Raw genomic sequence first — 13531 nt, 5'->3', positions numbered from 1 at the left:
ACTCCCCAAAGGTGTTACAGACATTGGCAGTCCTTTGCCGCATGTATTTAAATCCTAATTAAATTACTAGCCTAGCCATATTGGGAACGATATAATATGAACACATTGAAATTTCTGGGCCATCCCCGCCAGAGCATCGCCTGTTAAATATATGCCATATTTGTAACAATTCCTCCGGAATACAAAAAATCGATCGCTGCGGAAAGCGGAAACTAAAAAATTTATTTATCTCAAAAGATATTTCCGAAAAACAGAAAAATGGCCCCGGATCGCTCCGAAACCGGGGGTGAGATCCATAGTATTTTTGCGCAGAACACCTTTCTGCATTGGCGGCTCTCGGCGGCGCTTATAAAAAATTACCCTGCTGGGTCCAACATCGGTTTGGAGATCAAAACTATGTCCGCTCAAAACACTTTTACCCACAGTTTGTCTTGTGGGTACAACAAATCATCAAAATTACAACAAACGAGTGAAAATTTTCAATTTCGTTTGCAAATATCTCCGAAAAGAAATAATTTCCAATTTCCGCTTTCGGATTCGTGATCCTGGGTTCATAACGCGTTTTTTAACACTTCTCCCGATATTTTTGACCGAGTTTTAGCAGTTGTGAGCTAAAGTAAAGAATTACCATAACTCCATAACTTTTACTTGCTATGTGTATATTAAAGTTAAAATAAACCAATTTACCTAAATTAAGGGTGAGGATTGAACCAGCCTTTAAATACTTTGAAGATTTTGAACTTTCGTCGAAATGAAGGCTGCAGACGAAGGAGTTTTGCCGAGGAAGTTCTGCATCGGTGGGGATTATCCCTCCACCTTTGCTCCTCCTCCTTACTCATTGGAAAAGAAAAAAAACGACAGTTTTCGAATGTACTATTAGCAGTACAACCGCGAACGCGACATTTCCGAATTTTTGGCATTTTAAATTAATTTGTTTCAACAAAAACAAGAATGTAGCAAAAAGCAAAATCGACTGAATCAAATTTTCACTTGAAAATCCGGCCGTTGGAAATTCACAGTTATTTTCTCTCATTTTTTGGCTGCTGTCTATACCAGGTGGTGGCAAAGCGAATTCAATCAATTCGCCGTGCAGATGAATGTCAAGTGAAAAGAAAATTTTCATAGATTTCGATTAACTGACATTTTGTTGTACAAGGCTTTGTATGGAAAATTATCAAGAAGAAGCAATCAGCTTATGGGATAACACCACCTGTACTGTATTCGCCTTGAATTAGACGCAAAGCGAACTCAACAAATTCGCTGTGCAGAAGAATGTCAATTCCCACACATCGCAGCCCTACTTGTTATGTGTGAAATATACATCAGCTGCTCGAAATCGCGTCCATTCCGACAGCACTAATAGCGGAAAAATCGATGAATTTGTGTTAGGGTAAATAAAACTGCCAGCCAAAATTTCAAAATAGTAAAAGACTTAGTTTCAGAATCGCCACGGGCTGTCTTCTTATGTCCCCAGAACACCATCTTCATAATGAGGCGATAATACTCCCCATCAGGGAGAGAAATGAGATGCTGACCAAACAGTTTCTGTTGAATACCCAGAAACCTGGGCATCCCAACAGACATCTGATTGACGAACCAGCACCGCCTAGGGGCCTAAGGAGTCATCTCCGTAAGCATTTTGAGGAAATACGGCACCTGAGAACCCAGCCGTATGAAGCGAAAAAACACAAGCAGGTCCTTGGTGAACTCCATAGACAGGCGTCGGACCTTTATGTCGGGAATTGCCCGGTGAATCCAGTACTTGAAGAAAAATATCCAGAACTCGCAGAAGAGGAACGCATACTCCCCAGGGAAACGCGTGTCACTCTTGCTCAACATCGTTCTGGATACTGTAACAGGTTAAACTCTTACCTATCCAGAATCAACCCCGACATACAAAATGTATGTCCCGCTTGCAATGTGTCCCCACATGACACCAACCATCTCTTTAATTGTAATGTGGAACCAACGCCTCTAACACCCCTTTCCTTATGGTCCACCCCTGTTGAAACGGCAAGTTTCCTTGCACTCCCGTTAGAGGATATTGATGACAATTTGTGATCGGTCGCGGCTATTAGGTGGGGCGAGCATTGCTACAACAACAACAACAACAACTTAGTTTATTTGTGAACCAGCAATAACACAAACAACAACAGCAGCTCTGAAAGCTAACGAAGAATACCTCTTCCCAATATATGCTATTTTGGATTAGGCGATTGAAAAGTAAAGTCTCCTCTCGGCAAACGAAAATCGTGCTTATCGTTTCCACCCTGCTATATGGTGCAGATGCAGCGCCTCTGGAAGTATTTGATAGAAACGATCTTCGAAAGATATAGACCTCTACGCGTTTTAGATGGCGAGTGCCCAAGAAGATTTAATTATGAGCTTTACGAGCTTTATGCAGAGTCCAGAGATTGAAAACGCAGCGGCTACGCTAGGTAGCCCATGTTGTGCTACGGCTAAGAAAGTATTTTTTTTTTATTATAACTCACCTATGGAAGCAGGTGGGAAGGGGCCCGTACTCCGTTGGAAGGACCAGGTGAAAAACGATTTAAATTGCCTTGGGGCCAGTTAATAGAGCGAAGAAGAGACTGACGCGTCTTGTTGGACGGTCATAACTGTTTAAACGCCAATAAAGTAAGTAAGATCCTTAATCATTCTTTGTTAATTTCGATAAAAATTCGATCTCAAACAAAAATCATTCATTTCTAGTACGAGCAACTTATTGCCAAAAACGAGTGGACGTGGAAAAGTGCAAACAGTTTCGAAAAAGGGAAAACTCATAAAGCAACACTGTTGAGTAATTGTGAATTGATTGCAATATAAGAACAAGAAAAAACAATTGGGGTCAGCAAATTTGGCGGCTCCACATTTCTTCCAAAATAAGCGAACAAAACATTCATAAGTCGTCGAAAATAATAGAAACTATGGATCTAAACGACGCCGTGATAACCTGTGCTATTAATATTCAATGGACGAATGCTGTCGGCGTAACCGGAAGAAAGCTGGCATTCAGAACTGCCACACTTCGTTTGGTTCGAAATGATGTGCGCGAACTTTTTATTGAAATGACCGGCGAAAAGGCCAAACCAGTAAAATTTAAGCTAAAAGATGTAATGATCCACAAGAAATTTATGTCGGAAGGTAAGGCATCAATAAATTTTAAGGCAGAAAACTGTGCAATGTATTTGTCGAATGCCCCTCCTGGCACACTAATGTATTTCCTACGAACCATTTTCATCAAACTGAACGGAGGAGAACAAAAAGATGAAGCAACTGCACAAAAGCAATTACGCGCACATATGCTTTCGGGTAAACCCAGCACATTCGAGGAAGTATCACCGGTAACTACAACGGAAATGATAATGGCCAGGAAGAAGGCTGGTCTGTTAGGACGTGGTACGGGGACAACGCCATCGCCACTGGCTGCTAAAAAACGACGTTACAATGAAACAAAAGTTGGGGATGGTCAGACAGGACCAGCTGCAAAAAGACTTTATCAAGATCAGAATACATCAACGTTAGGTCTCGAGGAAAATGTAAAACTTTGCGAGGAACAAATAACTGTTTTGAGTGCCTGCACTTCGGGCAAGAGTGTTTTTTTCACGGGCTCTGCTGGTACAGGGAAAAGTTTTCTTTTGCGTAAAATCATATCTGCTCTGCCACCGGATGGCACTGTAGCTACAGCTTCGACAGGTGTAGCTGCTTGTCTTATTGGTAATTTGAATAAACTTGGCAAACTTTCGGAAATTTATTGTGTTTGTGCTTTCAGGTGGTACAACTTTACACGCGTTTGCCGGGATCGGCAGTGGTGATTATGGGTTACAGCGTTGTATTGAATTGGCATCTCGTCCAGCCAGCGCTCAAATTTGGCGTAAATGCAAAAGACTAATCATAGACGAGATCTCCATGGTGGATGGACAATATTTTGAGGTTTGCAATATTAAAAGGAAAATTATATATAAATGTGTATATGATTGACCAACGTGCCTTCTTTTTAGAAAATCGAGGCTGTAGCAAGACACATACGTAAAAATGAGCGCCCTTTTGGTGGGATTCAGTTGATACTTTGTGGCGATTTCCTACAATTACCGCCTGTGGTAAAGAGCGACAATACAACACCAACGCAACGTTTTTGCTTCCAATCTAGCGCTTGGGAGAAATGTATTCAATGTGTTTTTGAATTAAGAGAGGTGCATCGCCAATCGGATCCAAAATTTATAAATATTCTGAACCACATACGCATCGGTCATGTTAACGATGAAGTTACTAAAGTATTGCGTGCTACTTCGAAGCAAAAAATAGAAAGTGATGGAATCCTGGCCACACAACTCTGTTCGCATACGAATGATGCACATTCTATAAATGAATCAAAACTTGAAAGCTTAGATGGTGAAAAAATACTATTTCGTGCAGAGGACTCTGACGCTAATATGGCAAAGCAGTTAGATTCGCAGCTACAAGTAACATCACAGCTTTATTTAAAAATAAATGCCCAAGTTATGTTGCTAAAAAATATAAATATCGGGGCAGGTCTGGTGAACGGTGCGCGTGGTGTTGTTGTACGCATTGAAAAAGGTTTACCAGTTGTACGTTTCAAAAACAATCGAGAGTATTTCTGCAAGCATGAGAAATGGATCATAAAAACTCCAACCGGTGGCACAATAACACGTAGGCAAGTGCCACTTAAGCTGGCCTGGGCTTTTTCAATACACAAGAGCCAAGGTTTGACATTGGATTGTGTTGAGATGTCATTGTCGAAAGTGTTTGAAGCTGGCCAAGCCTATGTTGCACTTTCAAGAGCAAAGTCGTTGGACTCTTTACGCATATTAGACTTTGATCCAAAACAGGTTTGGGCAAATGCCCAAGTACTTCAATACTACAAACTCTTTCGTAGACGTCTACATGATAGTACAATGATAGCACTTGGAGAAAAAAATATTAAACGCGAGAAAAATGGCGATTCAAAAACAAGTGCTTTGGTGAAATTGAAAAAGAGTCTAATGGATAAACCACTTGTTTCAATAGGCTGATTGATGAAAAGTATATTAAATTTCGGTGCTGATCCTTTGAAAATATCTTCGATATTATGCAAATATGTACTAAACATACTACGCTCACTTTCTAGAACTTACCCTCATTCACTATTACGAATAAACGTGCAAATTTGTACATCTACATATTTAACATGTAAATTGAAATACTATTTTTACTTCACAGAATTTCAAGTTTAACGATTAAGTTCACTACCGCGCCTTTTTATTATCGATAACCGTTTTTACAAATTCAAAGATTTGTTCGTTTTCATTTAAAGGTATTTAGAAAATATACTCCCCTATTGCGCGTGTCGATTGCAGTAGAAATCGAATGCTGCGCGATAGTGTCACAAACGAATTATACTCAAAAAAAATGGGATAGTAACCCCACTTAAAAGAGCAATTAAATTCTAATCAATTAATAGAGTAGTAGCGCAGTCGAGCCACCCATTACAATAGATTTGATAAGCTTAATCGGTAACTATATTATAGCTCATGATCTACTGCTGTTCACTTCATTATTCATCAGCACCAGCAGTGTCGGCCACATCCGCATCCTCACTTCTCATGCCGGTGCCTACTGGGCCATGGCGACGCTCCCAAATCAATCGATGTTTTTGCTTCATATATGCACTTTTGGCATTTGCATAACCGCCCAAATCGCCATCTTAAAGCATAAAAGATAATAGATGAAGTAATACAAACTATTTGGTTTACCCATCACTCACATTTTATAAACCAATTCTCAGCGGCTTTCTCGTACGTATCTAATATGGGCCGGCATTTCTTCATATGATCAGGTGCTTCATATAAAACGCAATCTTCAAAACGTAGACGTAAAATCGAAAGTATTTCATTTTCCACCATACGATCACGACGGAATTGTTGATCGGCTTCAAATCGGCAAGTAACATCGTCAGTGTAGCATTGATCAATTGTGGGCACACGACGGTATTGCTTATGATACCAAGGATATTTCTTTTGGTTGGGTTCCACAACCGATTCTGCAAAGCAAATGAAAATTAATATTAACAAGAATTTGAACAGTTTTGTATGTTTCCTTATTATTGAGGTTATGTTATTATATAATTTAGCAGCACATAATTCACTTATTAAATTCAATTCAATATACTGCGTTAAATATTTTTTCACAGTTGCATCTTCTTTTCTTTCATATTTATGTGCATTTGATCTTCTTACTTCTGAACCATGTTACAGGCCCATCAATCATGCTATTCACCGCTTGGGCGAAACTATCCATGGGACTCCGCGGTTCGGGCATTGTGTTCTGCAAGCGTCAAAAAAATATTAGTTTTTAGTGTACTCACAGTCATATTACTACTTTAAAGTAAATAAAATTAGCTCACAGATTAATAAAACAGCCAAATTGTCGAATTCAGAAGCGATGACAGTATAAAGTGGATAGCGTTTAAATGTAATCCACGGCAATCAGCTGATATTTTGACGGCAAATTTTTGTTCGAAAAAAGGCGAATTTCCTGCCCAAGGCGAATTCATTACAGGTTGTGTTATCCCATCAGCTGATTGCTTCTTCTTGATAATTTTCCATACAAAGCCTTGTACAACAAAATGTCAGTTAATCGAAATCTATGAAAATTTTCTTTTGACTTGACATTCATCTGCACGGCGAATTGATTGAATTCGCTTTGCCACCACCTGTTATAGATTCGCCTTGTTTCCTGCCATTTAAATTTTGGGACTGTGGTGAATGATGAGATTGATATGGTCGAAATGCAAACTTGTCAAACACGAAAAATAGTGTGTGGCATGTGGTGAACTGTTAAATTCGTCTGCCACGCACCAGAATTCTGTCAAAGAGGATAGATAATAAGAGACACCAGCTGACAATGTCGGGCAGAATTGCAATTTGCCAATGTACCTACTTCTTGGGCTCGGCCATTCCGTCTCTTCCTATTTTTCGTAATTTCTTGTCTCATATTTTTTGTTTCGTCTGACGAAAATTAAGTAGAGAATAAGTCAAAATGAGTGACATTGAGTTATTTTCTGCATTTAAGCTTTTTGAAGTTTTGTTAACTTTTGTACAAATGCTTACAAAATGCGATTTCATGCAAAATAGCATGTTAATATTTTTGTACACATTACTAGAATATTTATGCACAATTTATGTTCAATATTTATGCAATATTGAAAATTTTAACTTAAATAAATAAATTATACCATATTACAATTTAATTAATCAGGGGGAGGTGTTGCGTTTTGCCGACGGCAAATCTTAATAATGGCAACCAAAATTTACATGGTTTGAAAGTGTAATTTCATGCAACATAGCAGGCACGATATTTATGCAACAAATATATAATAAGTTATATAATTTGTATACAACAATATACACTTGTACATATATCAACTTTCAAATACCTAAATATGTTTATAATTTATGTCAAATATTTTAATATACTTTTCTTTGATATTTAGTTTTGATAGATATAAAAATATTGTCAATTGAAAATAGTTCTGATCTATCAAATTATAATACTTAAAATAAAAGAACATTTCAAAAATTTCAATCAATTTCATTAATCAGGCGGAGATCTACAAGATTTGCGTTTTGCCGACGGCAAACCATATTATTGGTCACTAAAATTTACATACATTGCATAAAGTACATATGTATGTATGTACTTATAATAAATAAAAATGTAATTATTTTTTTCGCAAACAATACGAATTAAGCGTTTTCATTGGGATTTGGGGGTGGTTGCATGGCTGCATTTAAATATATGTACATATGGACATGTGTCAGCTGCCATTGAACATATAGATATGTATGTACGAAAACATATATCTATTTATAAATACAAATTTACGTATACGAATGGCCATGGCGGAACGATACAAGGTGGCAGCATGGTGACATACCTACATACATAAATAAGAATTCCATGAACTTTGTTTTTGTAAATTCGATGGACAAATGTCAAAATCGTACTGCGTCATAAGTTGATGTATGAAATCAAATAAAAAAAGGTTATAATCAGCTGTTCGAAGCGGCCACCTTGTATCGTTCTGCCATTCGAATGGCGAATACAATCGAATACGAAGGGCTGGCAAAGTTGTCGGCTGTCAAAAGTGCTGCCGCTTACAGCTTTCAGAAGACTGTTCGCAACCTTCTTTTGTATATTACATTATAAAATTAGCGCAAATATGCTCTTTAAAGAAAAAAAAAATAGCAACAAATGCAAATTTTTACATCGACGTGTCAGTGCGAATTTGTGCCATAAGAGGGCAAACTAGAAATCTTCAGCCGCAACAGCAACATTGCCGCATAAAATCATGGCAAGAATAAAATAAGCGTATCCATATAAAAGATGAAAAATATGAAGCGGTGAACCCGCGAAATTATGCACTTTACATAAATATTAAAAAAAAAATTTATTTAAATTTATTCGCATAATAGGGGGTAATTTATGCATTATTTTTTATACATCTTTGCTATGCGATAGCTATGCTTCTTTGTGTGATACACTTTTTCCGAAATACTTACTTCCACACAGCATTGAAAAAGGTTTACCAGTTGTACGTTTCAAAAACAATCGAGAGTATTTCTGCAAGCATGAGAAATGGATCATAAAAACTCCAACCGGTGGCACAATAACACGTAGGCAAGTGCCACTTAAGCTGGCCTGGGCTTTTTCAATACACAAGAGCCAAGGTTTGACATTGGATTGTGTTGAGATGTCATTGTCGAAAGTGTTTGAAGCTGGCCAAGCCTATGTTGCACTTTCAAGAGCAAAGTCGTTGGACTCTTTACGCATATTAGACTTTGATCCAAAACAGGTTTGGGCAAATGCCCAAGTACTTCAATACTACAAACTCTTTCGTAGACGTCTACATGATAGTACAATGATAGCACTTGGAGAAAAAAATATTAAACGCGAGAAAAATGGCGATTCAAAAACAAGTGCTTTGGTGAAATTGAAAAAGAGTCTAATGGATAAACCACTTGTTTCAATAGGCTGATTGATGAAAAGTATATTAAATTTCGGTGCTGATCCTTTGAAAATATCTTCGATATTATGCAAATATGTACTAAACATACTACGCTCACTTTCTAGAACTTACCCTCATTCACTATTACGAATAAACGTGCAAATTTGTACATCTACATATTTAACATGTAAATTGAAATACTATTTTTACTTCACAGAATTTCAAGTTTAACGATTAAGTTCACTACCGCGCCTTTTTATTATCGATAACCGTTTTTACAAATTCAAAGATTTGTTCGTTTTCATTTAAAGGTATTTAGAAAATATACTCCCCTATTGCGCGTGTCGATTGCAGTAGAAATCGAATGCTGCGCGATAGTGTCACAAACGAATTATACTCAAAAAAAATGGGATAGTAACCCCACTTAAAAGAGCAATTAAATTCTAATCAATTAATAGAGTAGTAGCGCAGTCGAGCCACCCATTACAATAGATTTGATAAGCTTAATCGGTAACTATATTATAGCTCATGATCTACTGCTGTTCACTTCATTATTCATCAGCACCAGCAGTGTCGGCCACATCCGCATCCTCACTTCTCATGCCGGTGCCTACTGGGCCATGGCGACGCTCCCAAATCAATCGATGTTTTTGCTTCATATATGCACTTTTGGCATTTGCATAACCGCCCAAATCGCCATCTTAAAGCATAAAAGATAATAGATGAAGTAATACAAACTATTTGGTTTACCCATCACTCACATTTTATAAACCAATTCTCAGCGGCTTTCTCGTACGTATCTAATATGGGCCGGCATTTCTTCATATGATCAGGTGCTTCATATAAAACGCAATCTTCAAAACGTAGACGTAAAATCGAAAGTATTTCATTTTCCACCATACGATCACGACGGAATTGTTGATCGGCTTCAAATCGGCAAGTAACATCGTCAGTGTAGCATTGATCAATTGTGGGCACACGACGGTATTGCTTATGATACCAAGGATATTTCTTTTGGTTGGGTTCCACAACCGATTCTGCAAAGCAAATGAAAATTAATATTAACAAGAATTTGAACAGTTTTGTATGTTTCCTTATTATTGAGGTTATGTTATTATATAATTTAGCAGCACATAATTCACTTATTAAATTCAATTCAATATACTGCGTTAAATATTTTTTCACAGTTGCATCTTCTTTTCTTTCATATTTATGTGCATTTGATCTTCTTACTTCTGAACCATGTTACAGGCCCATCAATCATGCTATTCACCGCTTGGGCGAAACTATCCATGGGACTCCGCGGTTCGGGCATTGTGTTCTGCAAGCGTCAAAAAAATATTAGTTTTTAGTGTACTCACAGTCATATTACTACTTTAAAGTAAATAAAATTAGCTCACAGATTAATAAAACAGCCAAATTGTCGAATTCAGAAGCGATGACAGTATAAAGTGGATAGCGTTTAAATGTAATCCACGGCAATCAGCTGATATTTTGACGGCAAATTTTTGTTCGAAAAAAGGCGAATTTCCTGCCCAAGGCGAATTCATTACAGGTTGTGTTATCCCATCAGCTGATTGCTTCTTCTTGATAATTTTCCATACAAAGCCTTGTACAACAAAATGTCAGTTAATCGAAATCTATGAAAATTTTCTTTTGACTTGACATTCATCTGCACGGCGAATTGATTGAATTCGCTTTGCCACCACCTGTTATAGATTCGCCTTGTTTCCTGCCATTTAAATTTTGGGACTGTGGTGAATGATGAGATTGATATGGTCGAAATGCAAACTTGTCAAACACGAAAAATAGTGTGTGGCATGTGGTGAACTGTTAAATTCGTCTGCCACGCACCAGAATTCTGTCAAAGAGGATAGATAATAAGAGACACCAGCTGACAATGTCGGGCAGAATTGCAATTTGCCAATGTACCTACTTCTTGGGCTCGGCCATTCCGTCTCTTCCTATTTTTCGTAATTTCTTGTCTCATATTTTTTGTTTCGTCTGACGAAAATTAAGTAGAGAATAAGTCAAAATGAGTGACATTGAGTTATTTTCTGCATTTAAGCTTTTTGAAGTTTTGTTAACTTTTGTACAAATGCTTACAAAATGCGATTTCATGCAAAATAGCATGTTAATATTTTTGTACACATTACTAGAATATTTATGCACAATTTATGTTCAATATTTATGCAATATTGAAAATTTTAACTTAAATAAATAAATTATACCATATTACAATTTAATTAATCAGGGGGAGGTGTTGCGTTTTGCCGACGGCAAATCTTAATAATGGCAACCAAAATTTACATGGTTTGAAAGTGTAATTTCATGCAACATAGCAGGCACGATATTTATGCAACAAATATATAATAAGTTATATAATTTGTATACAACAATATACACTTGTACATATATCAACTTTCAAATACCTAAATATGTTTATAATTTATGTCAAATATTTTAATATACTTTTCTTTGATATTTAGTTTTGATAGATATAAAAATATTGTCAATTGAAAATAGTTCTGATCTATCAAATTATAATACTTAAAATAAAAGAACATTTCAAAAATTTCAATCAATTTCATTAATCAGGCGGAGATCTACAAGATTTGCGTTTTGCCGACGGCAAACCATATTATTGGTCACTAAAATTTACATACATTGCATAAAGTACATATGTATGTATGTACTTATAATAAATAAAAATGTAATTATTTTTTTCGCAAACAATACGAATTAAGCGTTTTCATTGGGATTTGGGGGTGGTTGCATGGCTGCATTTAAATATATGTACATATGGACATGTGTCAGCTGCCATTGAACATATAGATATGTATGTACGAAAACATATATCTATTTATAAATACAAATTTACGTATACGAATGGCCATGGCGGAACGATACAAGGTGGCAGCATGGTGACATACCTACATACATAAATAAGAATTCCATGAACTTTGTTTTTGTAAATTCGATGGACAAATGTCAAAATCGTACTGCGTCATAAGTTGATGTATGAAATCAAATAAAAAAAGGTTATAATCAGCTGTTCGAAGCGGCCACCTTGTATCGTTCTGCCATTCGAATGGCGAATACAATCGAATACGAAGGGCTGGCAAAGTTGTCGGCTGTCAAAAGTGCTGCCGCTTACAGCTTTCAGAAGACTGTTCGCAACCTTCTTTTGTATATTACATTATAAAATTAGCGCAAATATGCTCTTTAAAGAAAAAAAAAATAGCAACAAATGCAAATTTTTACATCGACGTGTCAGTGCGAATTTGTGCCATAAGAGGGCAAACTAGAAATCTTCAGCCGCAACAGCAACATTGCCGCATAAAATCATGGCAAGAATAAAATAAGCGTATCCATATAAAAGATGAAAAATATGAAGCGGTGAACCCGCGAAATTATGCACTTTACATAAATATTAAAAAAAAAATTTATTTAAATTTATTCGCATAATAGGGGGTAATTTATGCATTATTTTTTATACATCTTTGCTATGCGATAGCTATGCTTCTTTGTGTGATACACTTTTTCCGAAATACTTACTTCCACACAGCCGTATGACCGTTTAATTATTATTGCTTTGCAAAAATCTTTCATTTTTAAAGATAACTTTGTTTTATATTAAAATACTTTACCGTTTTCCTTCGTTTTACATTTGAAAAGCTTTGTGTAGTAACATCGCACCTAAACCATACATTGCATTCACTTGGTAAAGTGAACATCTCAGCTAAACCTTGCTTGCATATTTCTAAATAAATATCTGAAATAAAGTAACGTAGCTTCATATGCGCGGTTTAGTGAAAGCCCCTAATATGAAGTCAAGTTGGAAATTATAAAAATCACAAAATTGGACTTTTGATGACTTTGTAAGAATGCTGTGTTGCAAAGTTTCATCATGAAGTTTTTGGAAGTAAAGAAGAAGCATTTTTATGAATCAGCATTCAAGAGGAAGCATCTTTATGAATGAAATGTTTGGACTTTTGCAAGAAGCTACATATGTTGCAACATTTCTTTCTTCCTCACGAATTTATTTCATTTGCAAATAAGTAAAAATGATACAGATTTTAGTGGTTGGTTGAAGGAATGTATTTATGTATGTTGCATATTAGCAGAAACGACATTTGTACAAATATATATGTATGTGCAAATGTTTGTTGGTTTTGCCTTTGTTAACGATTTTGTAGTTTGGATATTTTTTGATAAGTCAATATGAGTTTAGTTAGGTGTATGTACATATGTATATAGGTATATGAATGTGTTTCCATTTGTAATTTAGGTTGCATTTTGCTAAACTTGATGAAATTGTATACTTACTACAAAACTTATAGCTTATAGGTAACCATTGAATTAAAAGATTGTTTTTTATGGTTTGAATTTAATTATTATTTCGATAATAAAAATTTAACTTACATCTTAGCATAACCTATTAGATATAAATTTGTAGCGGAATTACGAAATTAACTTCAATGTTCCCATAAAAGAGGGTGAAATAACCAGCAATCAACGTAT

At 36.2% G+C, this 13531-nt stretch overlaps 3 protein-coding genes across 3 annotated transcripts; 1 reads left to right on the top strand and 2 right to left on the bottom strand.

Moving 5' to 3' along the window:
* The first annotated feature begins 2838 nt into the window (after nt 1-2838).
* Pif1 (Pif1 DNA helicase) lies at nt 2839-5201 on the top strand. The gene is made up of 3 exons (XM_067768931.1): nt 2839-3717; nt 3773-3933; nt 4002-5201. Exons 1-3 carry the CDS (start codon nt 2928-2930, stop codon nt 5031-5033), a joined length of 1983 nt encoding a protein of 660 aa, XP_067625032.1. The 5' UTR covers nt 2839-2927; the 3' UTR covers nt 5034-5201.
* A 21-nt stretch (nt 5202-5222) lies between these two features.
* On the bottom strand, nt 5223-6541 carry ND-PDSW (NADH dehydrogenase (ubiquinone) PDSW subunit). The gene is made up of 4 exons (XM_067768932.1): nt 6404-6541; nt 6237-6324; nt 5765-6040; nt 5223-5703 (listed from the first exon to the last, which is right to left on the bottom strand). Exons 2-4 carry the CDS (start codon nt 6316-6318, stop codon nt 5555-5557), a joined length of 507 nt encoding a protein of 168 aa, XP_067625033.1. The 5' UTR covers nt 6319-6324; nt 6404-6541; the 3' UTR covers nt 5223-5554.
* A 2685-nt stretch (nt 6542-9226) lies between these two features.
* Nucleotides 9227-10545, bottom strand: LOC137241382 (NADH dehydrogenase [ubiquinone] 1 beta subcomplex subunit 10-like). The gene is made up of 4 exons (XM_067768930.1): nt 10408-10545; nt 10241-10328; nt 9769-10044; nt 9227-9707 (listed from the first exon to the last, which is right to left on the bottom strand). The coding sequence occupies exons 2-4, from the start codon at nt 10320-10322 to the stop codon at nt 9559-9561; spliced, it is 507 nt and encodes a 168-aa protein (XP_067625031.1). The 5' UTR covers nt 10323-10328; nt 10408-10545; the 3' UTR covers nt 9227-9558.
* Nucleotides 10546-13531: the final 2986 nt, after the last annotated feature.

The sequence above is a fragment of the Eurosta solidaginis genome, chromosome 2, assembly GCF_040869045.1.
Source record: "Eurosta solidaginis isolate ZX-2024a chromosome 2, ASM4086904v1, whole genome shotgun sequence".
Lineage (NCBI taxonomy): Eukaryota > Metazoa > Arthropoda > Insecta > Diptera > Tephritidae > Eurosta > Eurosta solidaginis.
The sequence above is the reverse complement of the archived record's forward strand: the minus strand, read 5'-3'. Positions and strand labels throughout refer to the sequence as shown.

Excerpts from the sequence above, each read along its gene's own strand:
- Pif1 (XM_067768931.1), top strand. The coding sequence starts at position 2,928 with ATGGATCTAAACGACGCCGTGATAACCTGTGCTATTAATATTCAATGG. Across the intron at positions 3,718-3,772 it reads TGTAGCTGCTTGTCTTATTG|GTGGTACAACTTTACACGCG; the intron begins GTAATTTGAATA and ends TTGTGCTTTCAG. Across the intron at positions 3,934-4,001 it reads TGGATGGACAATATTTTGAG|AAAATCGAGGCTGTAGCAAG; the intron begins GTTTGCAATATT and ends CCTTCTTTTTAG.
- ND-PDSW (XM_067768932.1), bottom strand. The coding sequence starts at position 6,318 with ATGCCCGAACCGCGGAGTCCCATGGATAGTTTCGCCCAAGCGGTGAAT. Across the intron at positions 6,041-6,236 it reads GCCTGTAACATGGTTCAGAA|AATCGGTTGTGGAACCCAAC; the intron begins GTAAGAAGATCA and ends TTTGCTTTGCAG. Across the intron at positions 5,704-5,764 it reads TGAGAATTGGTTTATAAAAT|ATGGCGATTTGGGCGGTTAT; the intron begins GTGAGTGATGGG and ends TTATGCTTTAAG.
- LOC137241382 (XM_067768930.1), bottom strand. The coding sequence starts at position 10,322 with ATGCCCGAACCGCGGAGTCCCATGGATAGTTTCGCCCAAGCGGTGAAT. Across the intron at positions 10,045-10,240 it reads GCCTGTAACATGGTTCAGAA|AATCGGTTGTGGAACCCAAC; the intron begins GTAAGAAGATCA and ends TTTGCTTTGCAG. Across the intron at positions 9,708-9,768 it reads TGAGAATTGGTTTATAAAAT|ATGGCGATTTGGGCGGTTAT; the intron begins GTGAGTGATGGG and ends TTATGCTTTAAG.